Below are 27,672 nucleotides of genomic sequence, written 5' to 3'. Positions count from 1 at the left end.
GAATTCAGTTTTGCTGAGGAAAAGAAATAGGGAGTGGGAAACATTGCTGGCCTGTTTGGAAGAGGAACAAAAGCTTGGAGGGGAGGACTGGGTGCAAATGTTGATGTGACAAGAAGGGAGTAGAGAGAGATCCTGGGATCGGAGCCCAGCCACAGTGTGAGGCCTGCAGGCCAGAGGGATAGTTCCTTAGTCTTCTCCAGCCTCGGCTTTAGGATGTGTGTGCCGCATGGAGCAGGGGGCTCTCTGTGGGTAGACTGCTCATGCTTGTTCCTGAGTATGAGGTGAATGATGGGCATAGTGTAGTTTCTTGGTTCCTCTGCTCCAGCCTCAATCGTACTAGATCCACACACTGGGCCGCCATGATGGGGATTCCTCGAACCCCGCCCTGCTGAAGCCAAATTCTGGACTGTGGGCATCTTGGGCAGGTGGGAGTTTCCTGCCCACCAGGCTCCCTGTGGTAGCAGACCTCTTCTGGCACCCCTGCAGGCTTCTGATCCTGATGGGGCTTCCTGCCCTCTCCTCAGGAGCAGATAGCTTTTGTGTCTACCCCTCCCTCAGCCTCAGGGTAACATTGTCTGGGACGTGGGACAATTTTACGACCCTCCTCCAGCAGCAGACGGCTAATGCTTGTCACTAGGCATAAGACTCATGGAGAGAATTGGTGAATTTTCTGTCCCAAAGAAATAATTTTTACTTTCCCCTGGGACAGCGTAACTGGAAACTGGGACTGGGTCAAGGATGGATTCCTGAATCTCCCCCTTCCTGGTGTTTGTTTTTCCTTATTTTCTCCCCCAGAGTCAGGGGTCCCTTCTTCACTTGGGTCCTCAGAGGAGGCATAAGTTTTTCCATTTTTTACTTTTTTTAATTATTATTTTATTTTTATTTATTTATTTGGTACTGGGAATTGAACCCAGGGGCACTTAACCATTGAGTTACTTCCCCAGTCCTTTTATTGTTTTATTTTGAGACAGAATATGGCTAAGTTGCTTACGGCCTTGCTAAGTTGCTTGAGGCTGGCTTTGGACATGTGATCCTCCTGCCTCAGCCTCCCAAGTCCCTGGGATTATAGGTAAAAGCCACTGCGCTTTCCACTGTATAAGAGAAAGGTGTGGAAGACGATGAGCTTTTGTGACTGTGCACAATCAAAAGGGTCTTCCTTGGGTCTCCTTTCTTGTCCCAGATTTGTCTTGTAAGCTACAGGTGAAGGTCTGGGTCAAAGGCCAGGCAAGGAGACTCCAATCTGATCCTGATGGGCCTGAGACTTTTCCAGTTTGAGCATGGACGTCATCCCAGGGATTCCTCTGAACTAGGCAGATCAGAATGGTTGGTCCTCCCAGTAGAGTCATTTATGACCCGGGCTCCCAGGAGTTCTAAACTCTCATGCCAAGCCCCACTCAGTCATTAAGAACTCCTCCAAATTCCTATTTTTCTTTTTTCCTACTCTTACAGCAGTCCCCTCTTCCTCCTATATTTTGCCCAAAGTGAAACAGCTTATGTGCTGGACTCACCTTTGGGAATTCTGCTCTTTGGTGGCTTTTCTATCTCAGCTTATTAAAGGGCTCACCAATAGCCATGACTATAAATCAGCTGGATTTTTCTCATTGTTAGGCTTTCTGCACACAAAGTGGGAACCAAGCTTTCTACAGAATTGAGCTGTGGCATTGATCACTGTCCTTACAGGAGGACATGATAAGAAGCTAGACAGAAGAGACCACTGTGTTTATTTAAAGGCATTCCCCACACCACAGTGAAGAAAAGTATCAAGGCTCTCAAAACACTAACAGTCGACATCTCAGGACAATTACTTTCTTGGTTTTGGTTTTTGTTTTTGTGTTTGCTTCCGTCTTGTGAGCGCTATAAGTTTAACTGGTTTCCTTCTGTGAGGATCCAGCACCCACCCAATTGTCACCTCGCTCTCAACCACCGTCCGTGTTCTCTGGCCACGCACTATTGCTCTCCAGCTTTATCTCTGGCTTTCTTAATTATTCCTGTATTTGTGTACCTCCACTCAGCTACTGACAGTTCATCCTGTTATAAACCACCAGGGAGAATATTTTTAATGAAACAGTGTCTAAAAGACAACTTGTGACAAAGCAAAGTATTAATTAATGAATGAAATTTAACTGGTATTAGCTTTCTAGTCAACACAGAAAAAAAGAAGAAAAAAGAGCATGCATCTCTATGAGGAAGGACGGCCTTGTTGGGAGCCTCTGGGGAAGAGGAAAAGGGCCGTGAGCGGGACCGAGGCTCACTCCTCCGGATGCCCCCCTCTCCCCGCTGGCCTCTTGGCACTTGGATGCCACCATACACTTCTCAGAACCATGACTTCACCTCTTTCTCATAACGGTCACTGCTATGCAAACCGAAAACCATTTTTACGAGGTGAGCTGACAGAAATACAGTTAAATTATTTATTGTGAGGCACAACCATATGGCTTGTGTTTAAGGAAACCCAGCTTCTCCTATGATAATGGAGCTCAAAGAAGAGTTTATTCTCCCGCTCAGAGGGACTTCTTTCCCTGGGAGTGTAAGGAAAGATCAGGTTCAGGCAGTGTGGTGACAGGAAAGGGGATAAACCCACTCTACCCGGGAAGGACCCTCTCCCGAGGCTCCTGCATTGCTTCATGGCCGCCTTCCGGTGGCCTCCCACATGACTCCCCACCTGCCTTCACTGCCCCATGCTCCTCCTGCCACGTGGGGAGGGATGCTGGACACCCCCCTCTAGCCTCTGACTACAGTCTGCAGAACCAAACCTGGAACCCAGCAAGCCCAGGATCCAGCACAGCTAGGTCAACACCTCGACCCTCCCGACCCAGTTACTTAAGTCATCCAAACTCCAAGTTCAAGTCAGAGGAAAGAAATACCCCACAAAACAAGTAAGAGAGCCTTGGAAGATCACAACTCAGTGGTCTTGTGGAGAGGATGAACACGTGTCTCACTCCATAGGCTATGAAATCATCCAGGCCTTGTATTGGCCTCTGGCTCCGAGCCCCTTTTTCTCTTATCACCGGATAGTGTCAATGCTGTAAAACCATCAGCAGCCTTTCCTAGAAGGATTCGCTTTACATTTGTTTTAACCCTACTTATTTGCTCTGCCTGGACTTCTGCCCGCAGGCTCTTAGGGAATCAAAGCCCAGGAAGGAAGGAAATGACTCTTTTTGAATCCATCCTTCACACACCAAGAGCTTGCTGGCTGGTCTGCTTCTTAGTGAGACTGCCATGAAAGTCAAGGTGAAAGTCAAGGCGGCCATTATAAAACCCCAGAACCCTAAAATTCCAGGTTTATTTATTTGTTCTTGGAAGAGTTTAAACCACTAAATCACTACTTAGTTGCAATTTTTTTTCATTAGTCTTTTTTTCATTATTATTATTAACTTTTAGGACACAAGCCAGTGTTGTTTTCCTGAAGTTAAGGTTGAGATAAGGGGAGTTTGTGAATAGAAATCTTTTCCATACTGAACACAAAGGTCATCTCTGACAACCAGGGCAGGAAAATCACTCATTTTGTCAAATTGGTTCATGGCAAGGACACTGGCCTGGCCCTCCCAGAGTGAAAGAAACAGATTACTCACAAGCAAGGACAAGATAACAAGTGTGTCTGAATTGAGGCCCAGTACTATGATCTGGCTATTTTTCTCCAACATGAGTCTTATAGAAATCCAAGTGGCAGCCCCCAAAGGGCAAGTAGCGTACCTAATTCAACAGTATCCTCAGAGCCGCGGATGTAGCTCAGTGGTAGCACACGTACTCTGCACACACTTGGAATGTGTGTGGCCCTGGGTTCGATCCCAGCACCATTAAATAAATAAAAACTTAAAAATATTATCCTTCTACCCACTAACGTTTTATTTACATTTAGTAAATATCCATTAAGTGATCACTAAATGAGTGTGTTCAGACTCAGGAGGTTGTGCTGAGTCTCTCTTGTGAAAGTTGTCTGTCCCGTAAGAAGAAAAAGACTTCTGACCTTCCAAGGGACAAGATGAGACTGCAGCTCAGACCACTTGAACCTTAGGGAAGCAGTTTCATTTCATGGCCTCAGTGTCTCCAGCTGTGATCCCAAGGGGTGGGGCTAGCTGATGTTGAAGGGCTACTTCAGCTTAAGTCTAAGTTCTACAAAATCAGCAGAAAACATTCCCTCCACGAAAACTTCTTCGACAAGAGCAAGATAGAGCACCTCGTTCGTTAGCTAAGACATCATTATAGTACTTTCACCAAAAGCACTCTGTGGAAACCTCCATTGGCTTTATTTTTGCTGCCCTCCATTTTTAGGAGGAATGGGGAGAAATTCCACTAAGAATGAGCACAGATTCAGACTTCATTATTTTAATTCATATTTATATTCTAGCCCTAAACAAATAAAACTAGAGTTAAAAACAATGGCTCTACAATACTGACAATAACTCAGGGAAAATTTCAGATTATGTGGAGCTTGCTCTATATTTCATTTAAATTAAATGGATATATAATAATGCTAACTTGGAATGGCCAAATGGTTGGAGTCTTGTGGGGATTTCCAGCCGAACAATATAGGTCACCTAATTGAGCCCAGTATTGTCTGTCTGAATAACATTTTGGAAAGTGCCCTCTTGTGGCAAAAATGTGGAATTGCCACATAGCAGTTTTGTCCTGATCTCCGGAGTACTAGAGGAAGAGTAGCTGTCATTTACAGGGCACCTAATACATTTCAGGGACTGCCCTGGGTTTTTCATGGAAATAAAATAAAGCATTTAATAAAGCAGTTTTTAATTCATAAGAGAACTAGACGTTTTTTATTTCAGGTGAGCTCAAGCTACCATTTATCTCAGTGAGTTCCATGGTTTGGATCTTTAGGAGCTCCAATAAGGCCATGTGCTAGAGGTTAGTTCCCCAGCTTGGCACTATTGGGAGGTGGTGACTCAAGGAGGTGGGGCTTAGTGGGAGGTCTTTGGATCACTGGGGGGTACGCCCTCCAAAGGGACTATGGGAACCCAGTCTTTTCCTTTATTTTGGCTGGTTGGCCAGGGGGTGAATGGTGTTACATTACCACATGCTCCTCCCATGAACCTCACCCCAGACCCAAAGCGATGGCACCAGGCAATCATAGACTAACACCTCTGAAACTATGAGCCAAAATAAACTTTTCTCCCCTCTTTTTAAAATATTTTCAATGCCAGGGATCAAACCTAAGGTCTTACACATGCTAGGTAAACACTCAACTACTGAGTTACACACCAACCTAACCTTTTCTCTTTATGAGTTGATTTATCTGAGGTATTTGTTATAGTGACAGAAAGCTAACACACAGTTTTCCTCCTGTGTATACCTGAAAACATATTTTCCTGCTCCTTTATTGTACTTCCTTGGAACTTTGAATTGAGATTGAGAAAACTTGTAAGTCATATTTCATTTCCTGCTCACAGTCCCTAATTTCAGGTTAGCAAAAATGAAGAGAGAAGCCAAAAATGGAGGCAACACAAAAAACTGGGTTGGGGGATGGGGGGAAATACAACTTAATACAGTATAAAAATCTCCAGAAGTCCCAGGATCTTTTAATTCAAACACATTTACTTAACATCTGCGACTTGAAAGGCATTTAATGAACAAGGAAACACATATTTATATAATTTCAATTGGTATTTTTCAGTAAACCACTCTCTCCCCAGCTCTTTCAAGTCTCCATGTGTCTTACAGAGTGAGTTTCTGTATGTTAGCACCACACCTGATAAACCTGGTGGTCCGTTCTCAAACAGTTTGCTGAGTAGTGCCAATGCTTTCCCCAAAGCAGGACCAGGAGACAAATATTTGTATATATTCAGATTCTGAGTGCTCATCCCTTTCCTTTGAGTCCAACAGGAGATACCCTCACAAGACGCTGCAAACTCAAATGCTTACTTGCTACTCAGTCCCAAGTTCTCATGTGGGAACTCGGGCTGTGTGCCAAGATCCTGCAAGTTATTAAAGAAAACCCCAGCTAGGTGTGAAACAGTGAATATGATGAAACAAGTGTTCTGTCCAGATGTTTCTGTCTGCAGTTCTCATCTTCTGCCCTTGGGACCATTAAGGTTGAAGTTCAAGCCTGCCCCCCCAGGGGGGACACATCTTCTTGACAGGTGTTGAGCACTCTGATGAAGAAATTCCAGAAGAGGAAAGCAGCCCACGACTTCTGTTGTATCGCCTATCCTTTAGATCTCACTCATTAATTTCTCTTATTGGTTATTCTCGTTTGTTTCCAAGAGCATGAGAGTCCGTGATGTATATTGCAAAGCACTTCTTTACTCTCTCAGTAACCATTTGGGGGTCCTAGTCTTTTCTTTGTCATTAAAATATGAACTTCAGGCTGGGGATGTAGCTCGGTGGTAGAGCGTGCATGAGGCCCTGGCTTTGATCCCCAGCACCATAAAGCAAAACCAAAACAACACAGCTGACCTTCAAGAAAACTCACACCAGCTTTCTGGATTAAGCTGATACCTCTAATGGGAACTGTGGAATCTTCTGGAAGACTGAGGCACCCATCAATTAAGACACTGCACAAATTTGCACAAAAATGAATCAGTATATTTTTGGCAACGTGAGGAGGCAGATGTGAATCTGCCTTTTCTCATCTTTCCTAATTAAGGAAGATGTGACAAGGTTTCCATTGAGGAATGGTTGTGCTCTTGAGCATATGTGGCTTCGGAATTTAATCCTCTACTATTCTGCAGAGGTTCAAAATGTCTGCCTTTCATAAGTTCCGAAGCACTGCCCTCACCCCAAACACTCTTGGCTACAGAGCTGTCCTTCATTGATACAGGGTAGGAAAAAGCCACATGTACTGGGATTAGCCAGTAGAAAAAACATACAGGAAGCTTTACACTTTTGAGGAGGCATAGCTAAGAAGAAAATGTCTCCACTTAGAAAAGGTCTTTTTGAAACTCCAATAGGAGATCAGGACAGATTCTGCATCATGCAGAATCCCCAGGCCTGTTGGCACAATGATAACTACCACTTTATACATATGTACTTATATAATGTAACTTTGCAAATTACAGTTTCAGCATCTTGAGAGTTTTTACTGGTATTGGGGTAGCTTTGCTCCTTTTTTATTTGGTTTCTTTAAATGATGAATGGAACAAGGGCTTTCCGAGACTTGGGATAGTCCTCAAACATCTTGAGGTAGAACCTAAAAGACAAGAAAGCCAGAGTCACAAATATAATGGAATAGCAGCCCATAGTCAAGGTCATTGTGTCTGAAACCCTGGTTATTAGTTGACCTATAGTTATTGAGGGCTCGTGTCTTCCAGGTGGCCATTTGCATATCCTTTTCTCTTTGCCATAGCCCATCTCTAATAAAGGTTGACAGTTCTTATGTTGAGAGTCAAAAAGGAATTGCCAGAGGCAGCGGTGAGGGATGTGCAATATTAATAAACACATCTAATCCCACTGAATTTTACACTTAAAAACAGTTCAGATGGCAAACTTTATGATATTATTTTACCAGAATTTTTTTGAAAATGTAATAGAAAGAAGCACCATTTGGATTCAGCTGGGAAATACAGGGAAACAGAATTGCCCAAAGAGGATGGCCAAAGTTAACCCCAGAGAATTGGTGATGTTCCCAGGAAAGTATCCCTTCAAGAACCCTGGGAATGCTGCAGTGCGGTGGGCTCAGTTTTGCCCCCCACCCCAAAGATGTACTGAAGTCCTAACTCCCAATATCTGGGAATATGACTTTATTTTGAACTAGGATCATTGCAGATATAATAAGTTAAGATGAGGTCATTGGAGCAAACTGGGCCATTAATCCAATAGGACAGGTGTCCTTAAAAGGAAGAGGAAAAGAGACATAAGACAGAGACACACAGGAGAGACTGGAAGATATGGAAAATGACAAACCCCAAAATAGTGTGGCCCAGGAAGAGGTAGAGAGGAAGAAAGCAACACATTGATAGCATTGATCCTTTCCCAATACATCCTTTCCCAGTGACAGGACAATCCTGGGAAGGAGATATCCATCAAGCCTAGAATGGCAGTCTCTGGGAGGAAGACAAAGAGTTGATCCTTCCCCGAATGAATCCTTTCCCAGTGACAGCACAATGTGACACGGGAACAAGGTTGCAACCATTTCTCCCCTGATTCTGTCCCCCGCCCCCCACACACCATTTTACAATCTAGATTAACTTCCTCATCAACCACTGGCCTGATTAGCCTGTGAACTTCCACTACTTAAGAATAGCTCCCCCACCGTCATTCTCTCCCTCTCCCTCTCCTTCTCCCTCTCCCTTCCTCCTTCTCCCTCCCTCTCCCTCCCTCCCTTCCTCCCTCTCCCTCTCCCTCTCTCCCCCTCCCTCCCTCTCCCCCCCACCCCCGTGGACAGACACTCTGTTCATCTGCTTATTAAAATCTCTTGTGTGAGTTCCCACGTCCGGAGTGGTTTTCTGGGTGCTTTCCTTGGTGATGTGACTCGGATGGGCTCTTCTACTGGGACTTAGGTGAGTGGAATACCATCTGACCCCTGGACACTAGTCTCACCTTCCATTTGCCCGGATGCTCGGTTCCACCTCCACCACTGGCCTTCAGATTGGTGAGTTCTCCCCTAGGTCGACTTAAACACTCCTCTGCTGACCTGAGATGCGACCGTTGATTGTCCAGTGCCCTCAAGGTGGTTGAGGAGTGGGGCTCCCCTAGACATGACTTCTACAGTTACAGCTGCTCCCCTTGTTGACCTTATCTGATGGGTGTGTCCCCAATTTTTATGGTGGAAATTCCGTCTCTGGGTTGAGGCTCCTCTTCACTTTTCCTCTCGAAATTCCTGGCGCCAGGTCCTAAATCCCCTCAGCTTTTGCCCAGGACACACTGATGGGGGTGACGATTCCCCTCACTGTGCTCCATCCTTGTCTCCAGCCAACCAGTCTGTGACCTCAGGACATCTTGGACACTGACTCAACTATTTATCAGTCTCCACCATGGAGATTCTCCATTCTGGCAGATTCACCCCTGGGGTGTCTACTAGACAATCTTAAACCCCTTCAACTGACCCCCAGCCTAAAGCCACCAAAACTTATTCACTTGTGCAATGATATTCAGTCACAATGTCCTTAAGATAATCAATCCAAAAGGCCACTTAATAGCACCTTGGATACAGCTTCTGTGAACGAGTGGGCAAATGTAAAGAGATTTCCCTACATTCAAGCTTTTCTTTCTTGTGCACTCAACCTGATCTTTGCTCTTCCTGCAAACCTAAACACCTCCTTTTGGCAATGAAACCTTCACTTCCCCCCATTTCCTCTCCCCCTCCTAATTCCTCCTCCAAGTTGGACCCGGCTAACAAACCACCCCCATACAGGTCTCTTGTGGCAGAGGCCCTTCCGGCCCCTGCTCCTCCATCTCCTTTGCCCTGTTCTGTTTCTGCTTCTGCCCCCGCACCCCAGCCTACCCAGTCCTCCCACCACGCGGTCCTGCACATGTGTTAGCAGCTTGCCCTGCTGGCTCTGCTGGACTGGACGTGGGTGTGGTAGAGAACATCTTCGACATTGGGCTAAGCAGGTTGGTTGCTTTCCTGGGCTACCTGTTGCTGCTGAAGGGCTTCTTCACTGACATCTGGGTCTTTCAGTTCTGCTTGGTCATTGCCTCCTGTCAGTACTCTCTGCTCAAGAGCATGCAGCCTGATGCAGCATCTCCCATGCACGGCCACAACTGGGTGATCGTGTACAGTCGGCCTGTCTACCTCTGCATTGTCTGCTCATCTGGCTGCTGGATGCTCTGGGCTCAGCATAGCCCTTCCTGCCCATCTCCCTCCATGGCCTCACACTCTTCTCTGACTCTTTCTTCTGTGCCCAAGATGTGGCCACTGTGTTCACTTTATGCTTCCCTTTCCTCTTCCTCCTGGGTCTCCTGCCCCAGGTCAACACCTGCCTCATGTACCTGCTGGAGCAGATAGATAGCATGGGATGCCACTCACATTCCTCAACGTCAGTTGACATTCCTTAGGCAACCGGAGACCTGAATCTGCTACAGCCGAGGCCCGTGGTTGTTCAGGGTGTGCAGATGCGCTGGATGCCACTGGAGATCCAGGAGTTTGACCTACTGGACCAGGACTCCCTGCATGAGTCCCAGGAGTAGACACTGATGGAGGAGGTACCATCCATGCCCAGCACAGCTACAAGTAATCAGTTCTACGTCCATGCCAAGCAGGAAGCAGTTACTGCAGATGGATCTTCACCCATACGCCCAGAAGGGATGTTCTTATGAAAACAAAAAACGGGGAATGAAGGGAACAAGGCTGCAGCCATTTCTCCCCTGATTCTACCCACCCCACCACACATACCATTTTACAATCTGGATCATAGACTTCCTCATCAGTCTTGGTCAGACTAGCCCGTGAACTTCCACTACTTCAGAATAGCTCCCCTGCCATTCACTCTCTCTCTCTCACTTTCACTCTCTCTCTCATTCTCACTCTCTCTCTCCCTCTCACACACTCTCTCTCACCCTTCAGGGCAGACACTCTGTTCATCTGCTTAATAAAATCTCTTGTGTGAGTTCCTACATCCAGAGTGGTTTTCTGGGTGCTTTCACAATGGGACCCAGAAAGGAAAGAGATAAGCACTGAACACTGACCCCAGAACCTCCATTCTTCTCCAAGTAAAAACAGTGCCCAGCAAAAATGAATTTCAATTTCTCACAAATCTGTTTCTTGAGTGCCCAAACGGACACACTCTGTCAATAATTAAGTCACCTCTCAGTGTAACCTGTATAAGCACAGACCTCCCCTTTGACCAGTGGCTCAATTTCCATCAGGAAAGTGGGTCCACCGGATGCATGATTTCATCACTGAATAAAGACCGTGCTGAACCATGAAGTTTGCACCCAGCTCAGTCATGTTGTGCTAACAAAGACAGCTGCATGGAGATGGAGGGTAGAGTGAGGCTGGAACAGGTGCTGAGAGTTGGGACTTCAACTTGTCTTTAGGGGACAAAATCAAACTCATAATACAGGGACACCCAGGATGGCTGGCCACTACCAGAAGTTGGGATGAGGCAGGGAAGGATTCTACCCTTAAACCATCAGAAAGCATGACTCTCCCTGCACTGAATGCATTGAATTTCAAACTTCTCCTCTTTAAAATTGCAAGGAAAGGATTTCTGTTGTTTCAAGCTACCCAGAAACAGAGCAGAGCAAAGGAGATGGAGGAGCAGGGGCCAGAGGGGCCTCGACCTCAGGAGACCTGTCTGGGGGTGGTTCCTTAGCTGGGTCGGAGTCAGAGGAGGGATTAGGAGGGGGAGAAGAAGCCGGGGAAGTGAAGATTTCATTGCCAAAAGGGACGCGCCTTATAAAAACCCTTTCTCCTTAGGTTCCCGGGTAGTTGAAACTGCTGACCACAAGTCATAATCAAGTCATAATCTGCTTTTTTTATATTTTAAAACTTGTGTACTAAGAGAACATGAATAGTTTCATTATACAAAGGAGAACTAATAGCATCACAACTACACAGATGTCCTTACATTAACTAGGTTTAATTTTCACAGTAAAATTCAGAATCCACAGATAATTACAGGCTTGTAGAGTTTAGCAGTACTAGCAAAAATCAAGAATATCCTTAAATCCCTTAGGCATTTAGGGCACAGTGTTAATGATCAGAACTAGACTTAGTCAAAGCAGACAGTGTGGCACTTTTATGCCAGATGTATGAAAGAGAACACTTATTGGATAAACCTACATGAATTTTTATTTTGTATACATTTATAGAACATTTAGATAAGGTTCAGATAAACATGCTTAGTTTCAGATATATACATCTCTAACATACCTCTCGAATCTTGCACAAATTGGCACTCATCAGTGTGAGGTTTTTAACAGTCAGAATAGGCAGAGTAGGATATCTGGCAAAGTTGACTTGATACACATTTTAAACAACAGTCTAGAGAAGAATGAATCCCCGCTGATGCCTCTCTCTTAAGGGGTTCTTTTCCCCCCTGGGGCAAGTTATTTCCTCCTAAAACAACTCTTGGTTAAGATAACACTGATCACCTTTCCCAGGGTCCCTTTGGCCTAAAAGGCCTTACTCACTTCTAGTAGACCTCCAGCAGAGCAGGCTCTGTTTTCTCTTCCTGGGAAGCACTTGCATATGAAGTTGTTGCTATTGGGGTGAGAATGTTACATGTACATCTAATTCACACATCAAATTTTATCCCAGGAGAAGGAAAAGACAGCCTGGCATATTTTAAAAACCGTGCCCTAATCTTTTTTTCCTTCCAGTTTGCACTCAAGGGGTCCCAGTTGTTTGATCAGTCTCCCTTATCTCCATCATCATGCCATCAACAAGTGAGTTCCCCACTGTCAATTGTACCCAGAGACTCTCTCTTTATATACATATACCTCTAGGGCACTCTGTCCAATGAACTGGCCACACAGAGATTGTTAGGGACCTCTCTGCAGTAGTCAGCAGGGCCAAGACACAGGTGCTTCATACATGGGGATTTGGGAGGCCCTTTTATTTTAGCTCTGTGGGTAACAGGCAGGGCTGTACTCAGAAGTGTCCCCTGGCCAAATGGGGCATCCTGTCAGATCTTAAAAGGGGATACTGTTTTGCCCCCAGGTTATAATTTAATAGTACTGGTAGCCCTTTCCCTGTTCTTTGTGACTGGCAGTTTTTACCCCTACCCCACCCCCATAAGATAGGCTAGTTAAGGGTCAGACAGTGAGTGTAATGGGCCCCAGATAAGGCTTTTTTCAAATGAAAAGGTCACTCTGTGAGGTGAAGCATTCCAGTCTACTCCTTTGTCTGAGTGGCAGGAAAATGGAAGTGAGGGTAGACCCAAAAGGAGGTTACCAAAAAAATGACACTTAAGGACTAAAAGCACACAGCCAAATAGAAAGTCATGAGCCAAGTCAATAGCCTTGGTTCCTTCCCCACATCTGTACAGCATAGATTCCAATGTGGACTCTGATTGATGTCCTTATCCAGAAGCCTCAGCCCCCAGACTAGTATACTCAAGGGGAAAAGCTTTCCACCAGCTCCCCCTTCACATCACAGAGAGTTTCATTTTTTTTCCTCATTCAAAACCAATTTTATTTCTTTTATTTTTGTCCTCTGCCACCTCCATGGACTTCATTCTTTGAACTCATGAGACAAGAACCCAGAAAGAAATCAGTGAGGCCTACAGCCCACATGGATTTCATTTGTCGGCAGAACTGGTCAACTGAACCTGTTCTCAAACTCTGATTTTATTTCCATGGGTAAAGAGTGGCTGGAAGTCAGAATAGAGGCCAGGTCCTCTTCACATATTTCTCTATAGACCAGGCAGCTTTCCTGGGATTTTTTTTCCCTTTATCCCAGGACTGGTGTCCCTGACCCACAGTAGGATGATGAGCAATTGCCCAGAGCCAGGCTGAGAAGCAGTACTCAGACGGTCAGCACTGGGTTGAAAGGATTTAAAAAATGTTTAAATCCTCTTTTGGTGTCCTGCACATTAGAGGCAGCACCTCTTTGCATCCAGCTTAGTTTTTGACTGTTTAGACTCCTTATAATGTAATTGTACATGGGCCTGTACATACAGAATCTTTCACTAATTTTACCTGACAGACCAATTCCCAACTGCAAGATTGTACATTAATTCAGAAAACCATTCAAAGACCAGATTGTTAGAGTAAAACATCATCTTTTCCTTAGGTTCATATCTATAGGTGGCCCATTCAGCCAAAATAGTTCCCAAGAAATAATCTATAGGATCAATATAGTATTGCCCATGTCTTAAAGGTCCAGAAACAGATACAAACAGGAGACATAGAGACAGACAAACAGAGAGGATCCCCAAACCATGACTGACAGACAAGATCCTTTAAAACAGACAGACCAGATAGGGGGAAATTCCCCCAAGTTCCCAATTCCTGATTAACCATGACATCTACACTAGTGGTGCCACGGATGTTCCCACAAAGAGGAACCAGCTATGTAGAATCCAGGGTCTCAGTGTGCACGCTGGAGGAGCTTACCAAATGGCCAAGGTGTTGCAACACCTTACAAGGTGTTGCAAGGTGCCTGCAATTTCCTTTTTCTCAAAGTAGACCAAGATGGAGCAATCCATACAGTTCAGGGAAGGAAGGCAGCAGTTCCCCCCCGAGCAAAAAGGGGCTTCAGCAGCTGCTGGGATGACCCCTTAGTCCCTCCCTTTACTCACAGGAATAGCTCCTCGAGTTCAACCTGAGGCACATTTGCCTGTCTCCTAACTTTCCAGCAGGCAGCTCTCAGAAGAGTTCATCTTACATCTCTGCATGGAAGGGCAGGGTGGAGTGGCAGGCCCGCCCAAGAGAGTTGGAGTGGGGGCTGCTCTTGGGTCCCATCTGGGACCCAAGAAACAGATAACCAACAGAAAACCAATTTTGTTACCAAAAACTTGGTCCTTTTCCCTGATGCCAACTCATGCCAATTTAATAATGAGAACACGGTTTTGAGAAAAAGGAAAGAGAAGGTTTATTGCTTTGCTAGCAAAGGAGAAACACAGTGACTCCAGTCCCAGAGGCTGTGGTTCTGCCCATCAGGGACAACAGAGGGCTTTTAAAGAAGCTCTTCAAAGGCTACATACATTCAGGTGTGCCCTGACAAGGGATCCTAGTTGTGCCCTGAAGGTGTGTTGAAATTCACTTGTTAATTTGTGAGATAGTCACTCCCTCAATCTGGTGACATCTCCTTCCTATGGGAGCAGATAACTCGAGGTAATCTTGTTCCCCGCCCCCTGGTTAGGGAGGGGGAGAGGGAGAAGAGGAAAAGAAAAACATGTCCCTTTTAAAATAAGCAACAAGGACTATATTCAAAAGGTAAAGTGGACCACTGTTACAGCATCTCCCGCTGTCTCCAGGAATCACAGACTTTCTCTTTCCACAAAAGTCTTTTTAGGAAATGAATATAAAAGTCACACTCAGAGGACTGGAGCTGTGGCTCAGTGGCAAAGCGCTTGCCTAGCATGCGCCAGGCCCTGGGTTCGATCCTCAGCACAGCACACAAATAAGTAAATAAAGTCAAAGATCCATTGATAATTAAAAAAATGTTAAAAAAAAAAAAAAAGTCACACTCAGGTTTAAAGCCAGTTAACAACTTCATGCGCTACCCTTTTCCTTCCAGTGATACTTTTAGTTACCCGTTTTTGTCCCCACCCCACCCTGGTGGGGTTAATGAAGCTGTAGACCAGACCAGAGGGAAGGTTCTAGATGCCTGCAATACCTGCATGTACCAGCAGAGGGGGCAGTCTGACAATTGCACACCACACGTGATAGCTTACCCTACCTTACCATAGCCTTGGCTATGAAAGGTGGAAAGCGGGTAAAGGAAGGAAAACAGTACCAGAACAAGTTCCAGCACTGGCAGATTCCAGAATAAATAATCTTTCTGCAGTTACAGGGCTCTGCGATTACCAAGCCTTGAACTAAAAATAGCTCCCTAAAACAGCACCCATATTGGCACCCAGCTAGTGCTTCTTCCCAGTGATTCTCTATCCTGGTTGTACCTCAGAATTTCCTGTGATGCTTTGGGGGATGCTAGCTGTGGTCTCCCCCACAGAACACACTTCCAGAATCCTGGAGGAAGGGAACTGAATTGGCACGTGGAAATGGAAGTGACTGCTTTTGTCTCCTAACTCATTATCTACAGCTTACTGCCCCAAGCACAGAACCTGGGCCAACAGTCACTTAAATAGGAGATGCCCTTGCCAGGAAGGCTTCTTCAAAGGGTAGACACAGTGGTTTCCCAACTGTCACCTCAGGGACCTCCATGTACATGGACTTGTTTTTGCTCTTAGAAAAGTGTGTACTGCTTCTGTCATCCAGCTAAATTGCAATGTCAGCAAAATCCTTAAAAGTCAGAGTTTAACAGCCCAAATTATTGTATCCAATTTCCCTTAAAAAGGATAAATAAGGTTCCTAAATCAGACTCCCTGTGCTAAAAGCCTGGCTGGAAAGGAAAGCTACCTGGGTGCTGCCATATTTATTGAAAAGCTTACCTGTGGTGATGAAAAGCTCGCTGCCCAAGGAAACAAAGTGAGAAAAAGGCAAAAGCAAGTCCTGGAGGGGACCAAGTGGCCAAGGCATAGCCAATCCATTCAATGATCTCACCGAGGTAATTGGCTCCAGAAACATATGTAAACAAACCACCTGTGTGCAGAAGAATCAGAAAGTCAATGCTCAGAACTGAATCCTTGAGACTCCTACCCCTCCATGTACTGTTCCAGAACACATAAAGGTACTAGAATAAAGGTGGGGCTGGAGACTCCCTCCACAGTCATAGGAGCTTAGTGGAGTTCTCCTGGGGACAAAGAAAAACAGCAACAGCAGCCTATTGTCTGGAGAACATTCTGGAATCCCGAGGATGACCACTTCAGCCTGATGGGCTCCATCCAGATCTCTAACAACAGCTGGACCACAAGCATTGGGCAGGACAAGGAAAAGGTGCTTTATGTTTTGTTCCATCAAGCGACATTTCCAGACTACTTCTCACCTTCCCTCCCCTTCCCTGGGCACCCCACCACTAGTCAGTCAGGACACTGCATGGTCACAGTCACGTAAGTGGCACGACATAATACGTTAAAATAATGAAAATCTGAATAGATGCAAAAAGTGATGAGTTCTGCTCTGGCATTTGACCCTTACCCCATGCTGCCTCTCTGCCAAGGCACTATACTATGTTCAGGTTTAAAGTAGGCAGCCTGTGTCCTGCTGGAAGCTGGTGAAGTCTGCTATTACTGATTTTAAATGTTTCATTTCCTACCCAACCAGGTATTTTGTCTTTCAGAACTGTATCTAGAAATCACCACAATTCTATTGATATTAAATATATCCACAATCAAACCTTGTCGTTCAAACTCAACTGGGAAAGTTTTGACTATAGTTTTCTATAGCTATATAAAAATGTTTTAATCATCTTCTATCTTAACCCAAAGTTTGGAAACTAATCTTGGTAATGTGGCATTTAAGAACTTTCTCTGCTCTTTGTTGTTATTAAGTGATGATTTTAAAATATCAAAACCCCTTAAAATTATTTTCCTTATGGATGTGTCAGTGGTTTCCTAATGACCAATCCCAGCTCCTGGGAGGAACCACTGCTGGGTTGCAAAGGACCTATGAATTGCCTGTGAGCACAATAAATGGCATATTTCAACCTACTGAATCATTTTTGCTTGAGGTAGAGTGATAATGGTCAGGGAATTAACAATAATCAAATAATTTGAATGTATTACCAAATTCATAGCAGTTTTGTCATTATTTTCTTAATCAATGGATATCAATCTACACTAACATCAAGTCATAATTCAAGACATTGTTTTGCTATAAGTAAAGGACTGCATTTACACCAAGAAGGGTGGGAAACACTGACCCACCTAAATGTGTTAAAGGATTACTGAAACTGATTCGTTCCTGCCTGTTTATCTGTTAATCTCACACCCTCATTTCTTGGGAATAATTAGGATTTCAAATATTCTGTACTTTCATCTCCAAAACTGTATACCCATGTGCTGCATAATAATGCTTCTGTCAACAACAGATTGCTTATACAATGGTGACCCTTTAGATTATAATTACAGTGAGTCGTAGCCAGCATAATGTCTTAGCACAATGCACTACTCGTGTATTTGTGGTGACACTGGTGTAAACAAATCTACCATACCACCAGTCGTATAAGAGTGTAGCACATTAAATTATGTATAAGACATAATACTTTGTAATGGTAATAAACTACTGCTATGTTTCATGAATTTACTATGGTGTATTATTTTTCTTATTTTAGAATACAAAAATAAGTTAACTGTAAAACATTCTTAAGTATCCAAAAAAAAAAATTTATCATAGGACAGTAAAGCTAAATGTGTGTCTTTACATGTAAGACTTTCCAATGGGACAAGATATGAAGGTGGAAGGCATGATTTTGATAGTTCTGAACCCATGCAGACCTAGGCTAACATGTGTGTTTGTGTCTTAGTTTTTAACAAAAAATTTGAAAGGTAATAATATGCACAGTTTTTAAAAAATCAAACTGGGCACAAGGGCACACAACTATAATCCCAGCAACTCAGGAAGCTGAAGCAGGAAGATTATGAGTTCAAAGCCAACCTCAGCAACAGCAAGGCACTAAGCAACTCGGTGAGACCCTGTCTCTAAATAAAATACAAAAGAAGGCTGGGGATGGGGCTCAGTGGTCAATGCCCTGAGTTCAAGCCCCGGTACCAAAAAAATTAATTAATCAATTAAAAGTGGGCTAGAGCCTAGGCGCTTAGTAGGCTATGCTATCCAGGTTCTTGTGAGTGCACTCTATGATGCTGACACAGCAATGAAATCTCCAGCTTTATTTGTTAACTTAGAAAGGATCACACTCTGGCTGCATAACAATCAAATCTACCACAAATTGACTGCAATCTATTCCTACCCTGCCAAGCCTGGCACCCTCTTCCACCTCCAGGGGATGGTTCTTATAGCGCTATTGAGCCTCTGGGTACACATGAGAAATACAGATGTGCTATGGAGGGGACAGAGCATGGAGGGGAAATCAGGAGCAAGCCAGACTTGTTTACACTTGTGCATTCGCTACCCTTTCCACTTGTTACAGTTTAATCCCTGGCACAGGCTCCAAGAAAGAGTGGGAACCTGGTGGGCAGGGGAGGTATTACCTTGTGGAATCCTGTAGGTTATTTCTCCAGGCTTCCTGAGGTGGCGCAATATGTAGTCACTGTGAATGTTGATTCCCATTCCCAAAATAAATAGGAAGACACCTCGGTAAATAAGAGAGAAAGAAAGTTGAAACATGTGTCCTGATTTTGACATTTTTCAGACATGCTATGTTTTTTTGTTTTTTTTTTTTTCCTAAAAATGAAGGAATTAATCTAGGAATGGTACTAAGACAGGATCCCAAGTTTGGAGGAAGGAAGGGCTGTGCTGTGCTCTAAACCAAAATGCTGACAAGCACCATGACCCACGGTGGAGACAGGAGGCAGAAAAGAGGAGAGCAGGATGTAGCAACATTGTGCCATTGTTAAGTAACTAAGCAAATAAATGAAAGAATAACAATCAGCCCTGGACCCATTCAAATAAACTGGGTGGCTAACTCAACAACCATTCTGCCTTAATCGCTTTTGCCCATTATCAAGGCTGAAAAACTGAAAGGTGATCAAATCACCTAACGCTGTCAAAAAAGGAAAGGGGGAGTCTTCCAGGGACTTTTCTGATGAAGGGTACAGATGGGACCAATGCCTCTACTTCCTCCTTCATCCTGACTTAAATGCCAGCCAGTGTTTTGCTACTATAAAATGAATGAAATGAAGACTACAGGCAAGCATTCTGAGAACAGTGGAGCATTAACATAGGAAGGGTCTGGGTTCTTAGTGGCATCAGTAAGCCACCCAAGGAATGCAGAAGACACCTTACTGGAAATTTCTTGTTGCGTAAGATATACGAACATACTGTTTATACTGCTCTTAGCTTTATTCATTTAATTTAACCACATATCCTGAAGGTGTCTCCACAAATACCATCCACTGGTACAGAAAAAGTTCTGGTCTTACTTAGGTAAGAAGTTACAGGATCAGGCATGCTAGGTCCTTCATCCCAGTGGACAGTACTACAGTCCAGAAACACTCACGGTCCAACATTGAGGCCCAGTCACATTTCTTAATAAAATTTGTGTTGATCAAAATACAGCAGGCAAAAAGCAAGAAAAGTTTAATTAAATTAATCAGATCTAATTTCACCTAATTTGGTGGGATGTGAAATCATGATTTTTCTATCTTGTCTTGTCAAAATATCACTGGCCTGAAAGCAAGTTTCCCTGAGGTGAAGGGCAAGAAGGAAAGAGAGGGAAGAATATGCACAGTAGTGGGGAAGAAAGGAACCTTGGAAGTTGTCTGCATGCCCTTGAGTAAGTCACTTTGAAGACAAGCCTTAGAGGTGTTTTTATGCATTAGCAGGAACTGTACTATATAAGGAACACCCCTCAACCATCTATACAAAATTCCACTAAATCTGCATCCCAGCAAGAAGGGCTTTCTCCTCCAGCAGCCTTCTGGAGTAAATTTACCTTCCTTGCCTCAACATTTTATCTCTCAACTCAACTTAACTGATCTGTCAAAGGGGAAGCAGCATGACTTGTTCCACAACAAATTTGGTGAGCCAGCCAGGAGGATTGCTGCTTGTGGCAAGCTAGCCCCATGATGGGGGAGGTCTCTGAACTAACTCCAGTTTCCCTTTTTGTTCTAGAAATTCTCCCTTTTTTTCATCAGCCATGGGGCAGGCTGCTCCAGCACTCTGTGTTGATGCAAGCAATTGACACTTGGATGAGCCAGTAGGCTCTTGGGCTGTGTAAGTCACTCTGGTGGCACACTGGGGACTCCCTTTCTCTGCCATCTGCACACTTCTGCCGTTTTCCTTTAGTAGCATTTGTAGGAGTGAAAAATCTCACCATTTTGGCATCTCAGCCATTGGAACCTTGGATGTCAGGCAGGTGACATAGTTGTTGGATCTTGTACCCAGTTCTGTGTCTGTGGTGCCTTCGAGCATGTGTACTTGTGTGTTTCTATGCATAAAGTAGAGATGAGAAGCTCAATATCTGTCTAAACTGATGGTGTAAAAATTAAGGAGCAGGGGTTAAAAAGTACATTGGAAAAAGGATTGCCCCAAGATAAAAGAAAAGAGAAGTTAAAGGGAAAAAAAAAAAACCTTTTAAAACTCAACCTCCTGTGTGACCTGAAAATTTTTAATTAATTGTGTATCTATAATGATAAAATATCCTAGGGAATTCTATTCAAATTGACTTACAGATAAATGAGTGAACAATTGTGTTAATTTAAATTTGTTTGTAAAATAAAAATTCAAATGTCTTCAGAATTGTTAGCATACATTTTTGTCTGGGTTTCTGACCAATCAGGATTGTACTTTACTCTGTTAGATGTTTAGGATAAAAGCCCTTTTAATACAGAAGAACACTTCATTTCAGAACAAAAAAAAAGAGATATTTTAGAACATGTAAAATAATACATTTAGTTTTTCTTATTTTGTTAGAGGTGTGTGTATATATGAGGGTAAGATATTCCATGCATCTGAGTTTTATCTAGACATCACCCAGAGAATTGTAGAGTCAAAGATACATAGATTTAATTTATGCAATGTAACCAATAAGTGTTCTCTTTTATATAATATCCATCACTCCTGAACAAATGTATAAAATGTCATTGCTAAACTGTGATTTTTTTTTTTTAATAGTTGGAGCCAAAGTCATTTAAACAGCAAGAGGAGAAAGATAAGGAGAGAAAAGGTCATGATTTTCTGGGTTTGTTATGACTGAGTAAGCATTTCATTATTATTGTGTATATGAGATGTACACCAGCCAATCAGTCGATCTGTGGTCATTAGCATGGTCTCCTAAACTTGTAACAGATCTGAAGCAGTCCTTTGGTTTTTTAACTTCTGTAGACCTGTTTGAAAAGCAAAGCGATTCTCTGATAGTTATCCTACTGATACGTAGATTCTGGGTTTTCTTTAAAAGTAAAAGCCAAAGTGGTGTGTTATAAAGGACTCGCATGTGTCTGTGGTGCTAGTTATTACTGGCTGTCTTGTATGTTAAGTGTTTTTGTGTTAGTCAAGTGTACAAGCCTGAAGCTTAGGAGAGCACTTTACCAAGTTGATATCCCCCAAATTAGACTCATTTCCAAGAGTCTTTTACAGGTTTCTGTTTGTGTCCTTCTCATGGTAGCATTTCACTGCTACCGGGTTTTCATCTTTACGTGAAGATGACTAAACAGGCCCAAACTTTACATTCCAAGCAGTGCCGTAAGCTCCCGTCATGCTTGGAGTATAAACCTTGCTACTCAATCAGCCATTGGTGACTTATTTTAAAACTGTGATGCTTTTATTCTTTTCCTCCTCCTTTCCTTCTCCCCCTCCCTAACAGCAGGAGAACCAAGATTAACATGTTCCCCATCCCAGACTAAGATCCTGTGTTCTTTGTTGCCCAAAAGAATAAAGAAACTCCTGACCTGGGAACTGGAGCAATGGCTCTCTCGAGGGCACCAGCTGGACTCTAACTAGATACACTGATAATTATACCTGGAGCCTGGTCCTTGTAATCCCTCCTAAGGTGCTTATTTCACCTCGTGAATGAGATGGCAGTCTTTGGGACCTCCATCCATGGCCGTCTCCTTTGCTAGCAAATCAATAAAACTTCTTTTTCCTTTTTATCATAAACTCTGCCCTCACTATTTGCCCTTGCTATTTGGACTGGCATCAGGAACAAAAACTGAGCTTATGGTATCAGTTGGTGACCCAGATAGCAACTGAACACATTCCAGGCTCCAGACTTCTGGAAGGTCCAGAACTCTGATTAACCCCTCCCTCTCCACTCTCTTCCATGCTGAGGACGTGAAGTGGCTGGTGAGCTCTTTGAGAGTTGACCACTTAGGACTTCAGAGATGGGGTAAATTTGCCTCTGTTTGGACCATTTTGATGGACATGCCATCCCATGAAAAAGGGAAGAGTTTGAGAGACAGTGCCAGTGACTGCCAAGGTTCCCTTTGCTTCAGGGAACTCCCCTTCTCTCTCTCTGAGTGGGTGTGGCTCACTCAACCATTTAGCCTATTGAGAAAAAGAAAACTGAATGCAGTAAAGTTGTAAAACCTTGGTCATCTGGTAAGTTCCCAGCACGCATGCTGAGACCCTGGGTTCCACATATCTAGTCTCCCCACAAAAGGGGTATCTGTGGTGCCTCTAGAGTAAGAATCACGGTTGGGTGGGATTTGGGAACCTAGGAGTTTGTTCCCATATGTAAATCTGGTCTGTCTGTACTTTAGAGGTTCCCATCTGTCCCCCTGATTTTGGAATTTCTTTCAGTTGTCTGTGTGCTTCTGTCCCTTCATGTCTCCCTGCAACACTGCCTGGCCTCTGTATGTGTTGGAAAGTGAGGGAAGGTGACTGCCACATGGTGTTCTGGATTACCATACAACCTTGCAGTTGGAATTACTTTTTTTTTTTTTTTTTTTTTTCATTGTTGTAGATTTTATTAATACACTGGATCACAAAAGAAAATGATGATCAAAACAAGGTTATGGTTCTCATAAACAAATCTAGAAAATACTATATTAGTTAATATAAAAATAACTGTTGTGCCTGTTATTGGCAAACTTAAAAACTGAACTGTATTCTATCAGCAGGTGTTCTACATATACAAACAGAATATTTTCTCTTACTATCATCAGAGTCAGTAGGCAAACTATATGAGTAAAACAAATTAAAATATATAGTGCTTTTACCCAAGAGCTAGAACTATTTAGGAAAGATGAATGAAGAGGGAGTAACCTATTATGGAATTCAGTGCTGATGAACTTGGATGAGGTTTGGTAACAAAGTCTCAGGGTTAGAAAATACTTACACTACCATCTCAGTGTACAGAGAAAGCACCCTCCTTCAAGAGGCTAGGGGCTTGCTAAACCTTAGCCAGACTAAAGTAATTACATGAAAATATTCTAGTATCATGTGAAGCATCATGTAATTAAGCACTAGCATATTTCAAGAATCAAGAGTTATAGGAGCTTAAGAAAAAAAAAATCAAATTTCATAATAGTACCTATAGACAACAAGACCACATGGACCCTAAAAAGCTAAATAGCGACATCAAACATCTTTGCCAGTATATTCCCAAGAGATGCCAAGGAATGCACATGTGACCTGGGAACATGACTTCTATTTTATCAATTTCTATTTTTTTTTTTTTATTTTTTTACGTTTACATAGGGTAATGATGTTTCTTTTTTTTCCCCTCGCCCCCACCCCTCCCACCCTTTTCCCTTTATACAGTCCTTCTTTCCTTCATTCTTACCGCTCTCCTTAGCCTAACTCTAAACCTAACCCTAAACCTAATGCTAACCCCTCCCACCCCCATTATATGTCCTCATCCGCTTATCAGCGAGATCATTTGTCCTTTAGTTTTTTGAGATTGGCTTATCTCACTTAGCATGATATTCTCCAATTTCGACCATTTGCCTACAAATGGCATAATTTTATCATTCTTCATTGCGGAGTAATATTTCATTGTATAAATATGCCACAGTTTCTTTATCCATTCATCAACTGAAGGGCATCTAGGTTGGTTCCACAATCTGGCTATGGTGAATTGAGCAGCAATGAACATTGATGTGGCTGTATCTCTGTAGTATGCTGATTTTAAGTCCTTTGGGTATAGGCCAAGGAGTGGGATAGCTGGGTCAAATGGTGTTTCCATTCCAAGCTTTCTGAGGAATCTCCACACTGCTTTCCAGAGTGGCTGCACTAATTTGCAACCCCACCAGCAATGTATGAGTGTTCCTTTTTCACCACATCCTCGCCAACACCTATTGTTGCTTGTGTTCTTGATAATCGCCATTCTAATTGGGGTGAGATGAAATCTTAGGGTAGTTTTGATTTGCATTTCTCTTATTACTGGGGATGTTGAACATTTTTTCATATATCTGTTGATTACTTGTACATCTTCTTCTATGAAGTGTCTGTTCATTTCCTTAGCCCATTTGTTGATTGGATTATTTGTATTCTTCGTGTAGAGTTTTTTGAGTTCTTTATAGATTCTGGAAATTAGCGCTCTATCTGAGATATGGTTGGCAAAAATATTCTCCCACTCTGTAGGCTCTCTCTTCACATTTCTGATAGTTTCCTTTGCTGAGAGAAAGCTTTTTAGTTTGAATCTATCCCAGTTGTTGATTCTTGCTTTTATTTCTTGTGCTATGGGAGTCCTGTTAAGGAAGTCTGATCCTAAGCCAACAAGTTGAAGATTTGTACCTACTTTTTCTTCTATAAGATGCAGGGTCTCTGGTCTGATTCCAAGGTCCTTGATCCATTTTGAGTTGAGTTTTGTGTAGGGTGAGAGATAGGGGTTTAATTTCATTCTATTGCATATGGTTTTCCAGTTTTCCCAGCACCATTTGTTGAAGAGGCTATCTTTTCTCCATTGCATATTGTTGGAACCTTTGTCTAGTATGAGAAAATTGTATTTATTTGGGTTTGTGTCCATGTCCTCTATTCTGTACCATTGATCTACCTGTCTATTTTGGTACCAATACCATGCCGTTTTTGTTACTATTGCTTTGTAGTAGAGTTGAAGATCTGGTATTGCAATACCCCCTGCTTCGCTCTTGCTACTGAGGATTGCTTTAGCTATTCTAGGTTTTTTATTCTTCCAGATGAATTTCATAATTGCTTGCTCTATTTCTGTAAGGTACATCATTGGGATTTTAATTGGAATTGCATTGAATCTGTATAGCACTTTAGGTAGTATAGCCATTTTGACGATATTAATTCTGCCTATCCAGGAACATGGGAGATCTTTCCATCTTCTAAGGTTTTCTTGAATTTCTTTCTTTCAGTTGGAATTACTTTGCCAGAGGTCAGGAAAATAGAATGAGGGTCCCTACGTGCAAGAATTTATGCAGTTACAGAAGAAGTCTGAACGGTGGCAGAATGTTATGGTTTGGATGTGAGGCGTCCCCCAAAAGCTCAGGTGTGAGACAATGCAAGAAGGTTCAAAGGAGAAATGATTGGGTTGTGAGATCCTTAATCCAATCAGTGAATTAATCCCCTGATGGAGCTTAACTGTGTGGTAACTGACGGCTGGTAGGATGTGGCTGGAGAAGGTGGGACTTTGGGGGTGTGGCTTTGGGTATATATTTTGTATCTGGCGAGTGGAGTATTTCTCTCTCTCTCTGCTTCCTGGTTGCCACGTGAGCTGCTTCCCTCTGCCATACTCTTACACCATGATGTTCAACCTCACCTGGAGCCCCAAGGAATGGTGTTGGACTTCTATGGACTGAGACCTCTAAAACCATGAGCCCTCAAATAAACTTTTCCTCCCTAGAGTTGTTCTGGTTGGGTCCTTTAAGTCACAGCAGCAGGGGGAAAACAAGCTGACTAAAACACCATACAATCTTGCAGTTGGAATTATTCTGCCAGAGATCAAGAAAATGGAATGAGAGTCCGTATGTGTCAGCATTTATGCAGTGACATAAGAAGACGTCTGAATGGCCAGAAACTGAGTTGAAAGTGCAGGGAAAGGCATCATTTCTGGAATGCAAGGAGAGAGAAGTGCCAGAAGAGAAAGCTGAGAAATAGTTAATAAATTTAAATATAATGAACCCTTTCAATCCCAATTTTAAACCATTGCCAGCTGCCCTGGTGCTCCCTCCAACCTGGCTCCAGCACCAGCAAATTCTCCCATGCCTGTGGGTGACCTGCCAATCACAGGAAGTGCAGGAAGTGCAATCCCATCCTGCTGCAACACACACACCTATTGGCACAGCCAGGTGATGGCTTAGGAACAGGAATGGTCTTCCCTTCTAAGACCTGAAGGGCACTCCCTTTGGCCAGGAAACACCTATTGCCAGGGCAGGGCAATCCCCACTTCAGCAGTACCCTACAGGTAGTGGGGCCTAAAGAATGCATAATTGGCCAGGTGCACACCTGTAATCCCAGCAGCTCGGGAGGCTAAGGCAGGAGGATCTCAAGTTCAAAGCCAGCTGCAGCAACAGTGACACTCTAAGCAACTCAGTGAGACCCTATGTCTAAATAAAATACACAGTAGGACTGGGGATGTGGCTCAGTGGTCGAGTAGCCCTGAGTTCAATCCTAGTACCAGAAAGAAGGCACAAGGCTGAGGATGCCTGACTACAGCTCAAAAATCAGAAACTAGGTCCCCAAAGCTGCAACCTCTTCCATCGGACTTTATGATTCCAAGCAGGGGTGGTGACCAGGTGTGCAGAGAGGCAACCTTGAGCCCCAGGGAGTCTGGCCCAAAATGGAAGGCAAATGGTGGTGGCGGGCTGGGGCTGGGACTCAGTGGTGGAGTGCTTGCCTAGCACGTGTGAGTCACTGGGTTCGATCCCCAGCACCACCTTAAGAAACTAAATAACAAAATAAATGCATTGTGTCCACCTACAACTAAAAATATTAAAAGAACAAAGAGGCGATGGCATCCCCAGAACCTGAAGGGCCCAACTTTAGAAGTTGAGGGTCATGTACTGCTGGGCCCTGCAGATCCTGTACCTCGAGCAGCAGGGCCCATGTTCATGTGGAGAGAAGGAAGAGCCATCTTTGCAGAAGCCCAACTCTGGAATCGAAGCCCAAGTCCCAGAGCCTCTCTGAGCCATAACTGTAAGTCAAGGCTACCACTGGAGATAAACGTGGCCTTCATGGCCCTCCTCTGCACTTGCCCCTCCTCCCCCTTACACACCCTGAACCACTGTGCTGACCCATCTCCCATGGATACACCTAGGCGGTGCCCCGTGTTCTGCTCGCAGAGCCAAGTGGGTCTCAGGGTCTTCTGGAGTCCCCAGGCAGACACCTGCCTCTTGGTCCTACTGATTTCCACAGAGAAACATTTAACAACAGAAGGGCAGATTTTAAAACAAAAAGAACTAATGCCTGTAAGTATCTCCTAATTGTTTTTAATTTTTCTAAGTATTTGATGATTGCTCTGAATTTTTAGAACAAATCTATCATGCACATAGAAAATATGCTGGTACAGATCCAGAGTTCCTGCAAATCTCCATATGAGCCACACAACCTTCACTGGGCAGAGCACCCCAGACACTGGCCAAAAGCTTCAGTGGGTAAAGGGGACAATTGACATCAACCCTTCACAGGGAGCTAATAATGCTTTAATGTATACAATGCCCAGGAGGAAGAGAAACTAAAGCCAACACA

At 43.6% G+C, this 27,672-nt stretch overlaps 1 protein-coding gene across 3 annotated transcripts in view; it reads right to left on the bottom strand.

The window, feature by feature from the left end:
* Positions 1–5,445: 5,445 nt before the first annotated feature.
* Positions 5,446–27,672, bottom strand: part of Srd5a2 (steroid 5 alpha-reductase 2) — a 70,099-nt gene continuing 47,872 nt past the window's right edge. The window contains exons 3-7 of one of the 3 annotated variants that reach the window (XR_007104668.1): positions 18,612–18,713; positions 15,954–16,104; positions 12,028–12,097; positions 9,920–10,059; positions 5,446–7,141 (exon numbers count right to left, since the gene is read on the bottom strand). Coding sequence is in view for 2 of the 3 variants with exons in the window: in XM_047522711.1 (XP_047378667.1) it covers positions 7,121–7,141; positions 12,028–12,097; positions 15,954–16,104; positions 18,612–18,713 (344 nt within the window). In the remaining variant the exon portion in view is untranslated. The remainder of the gene's footprint in view (positions 7,142–9,919; positions 10,060–12,027; positions 12,098–15,953; positions 16,105–18,611; positions 18,714–27,672) is intronic. The other 2 variants (XM_047522711.1, XM_047522712.1) reach the window with 2 other exon arrangements.

This window comes from Sciurus carolinensis, chromosome 13 (assembly GCF_902686445.1).
Source record: "Sciurus carolinensis chromosome 13, mSciCar1.2, whole genome shotgun sequence".
Taxonomy (NCBI): Eukaryota; Metazoa; Chordata; class Mammalia; order Rodentia; family Sciuridae; genus Sciurus; species Sciurus carolinensis.
This window is presented reverse-complemented; position numbering and strand designations above follow the sequence as displayed.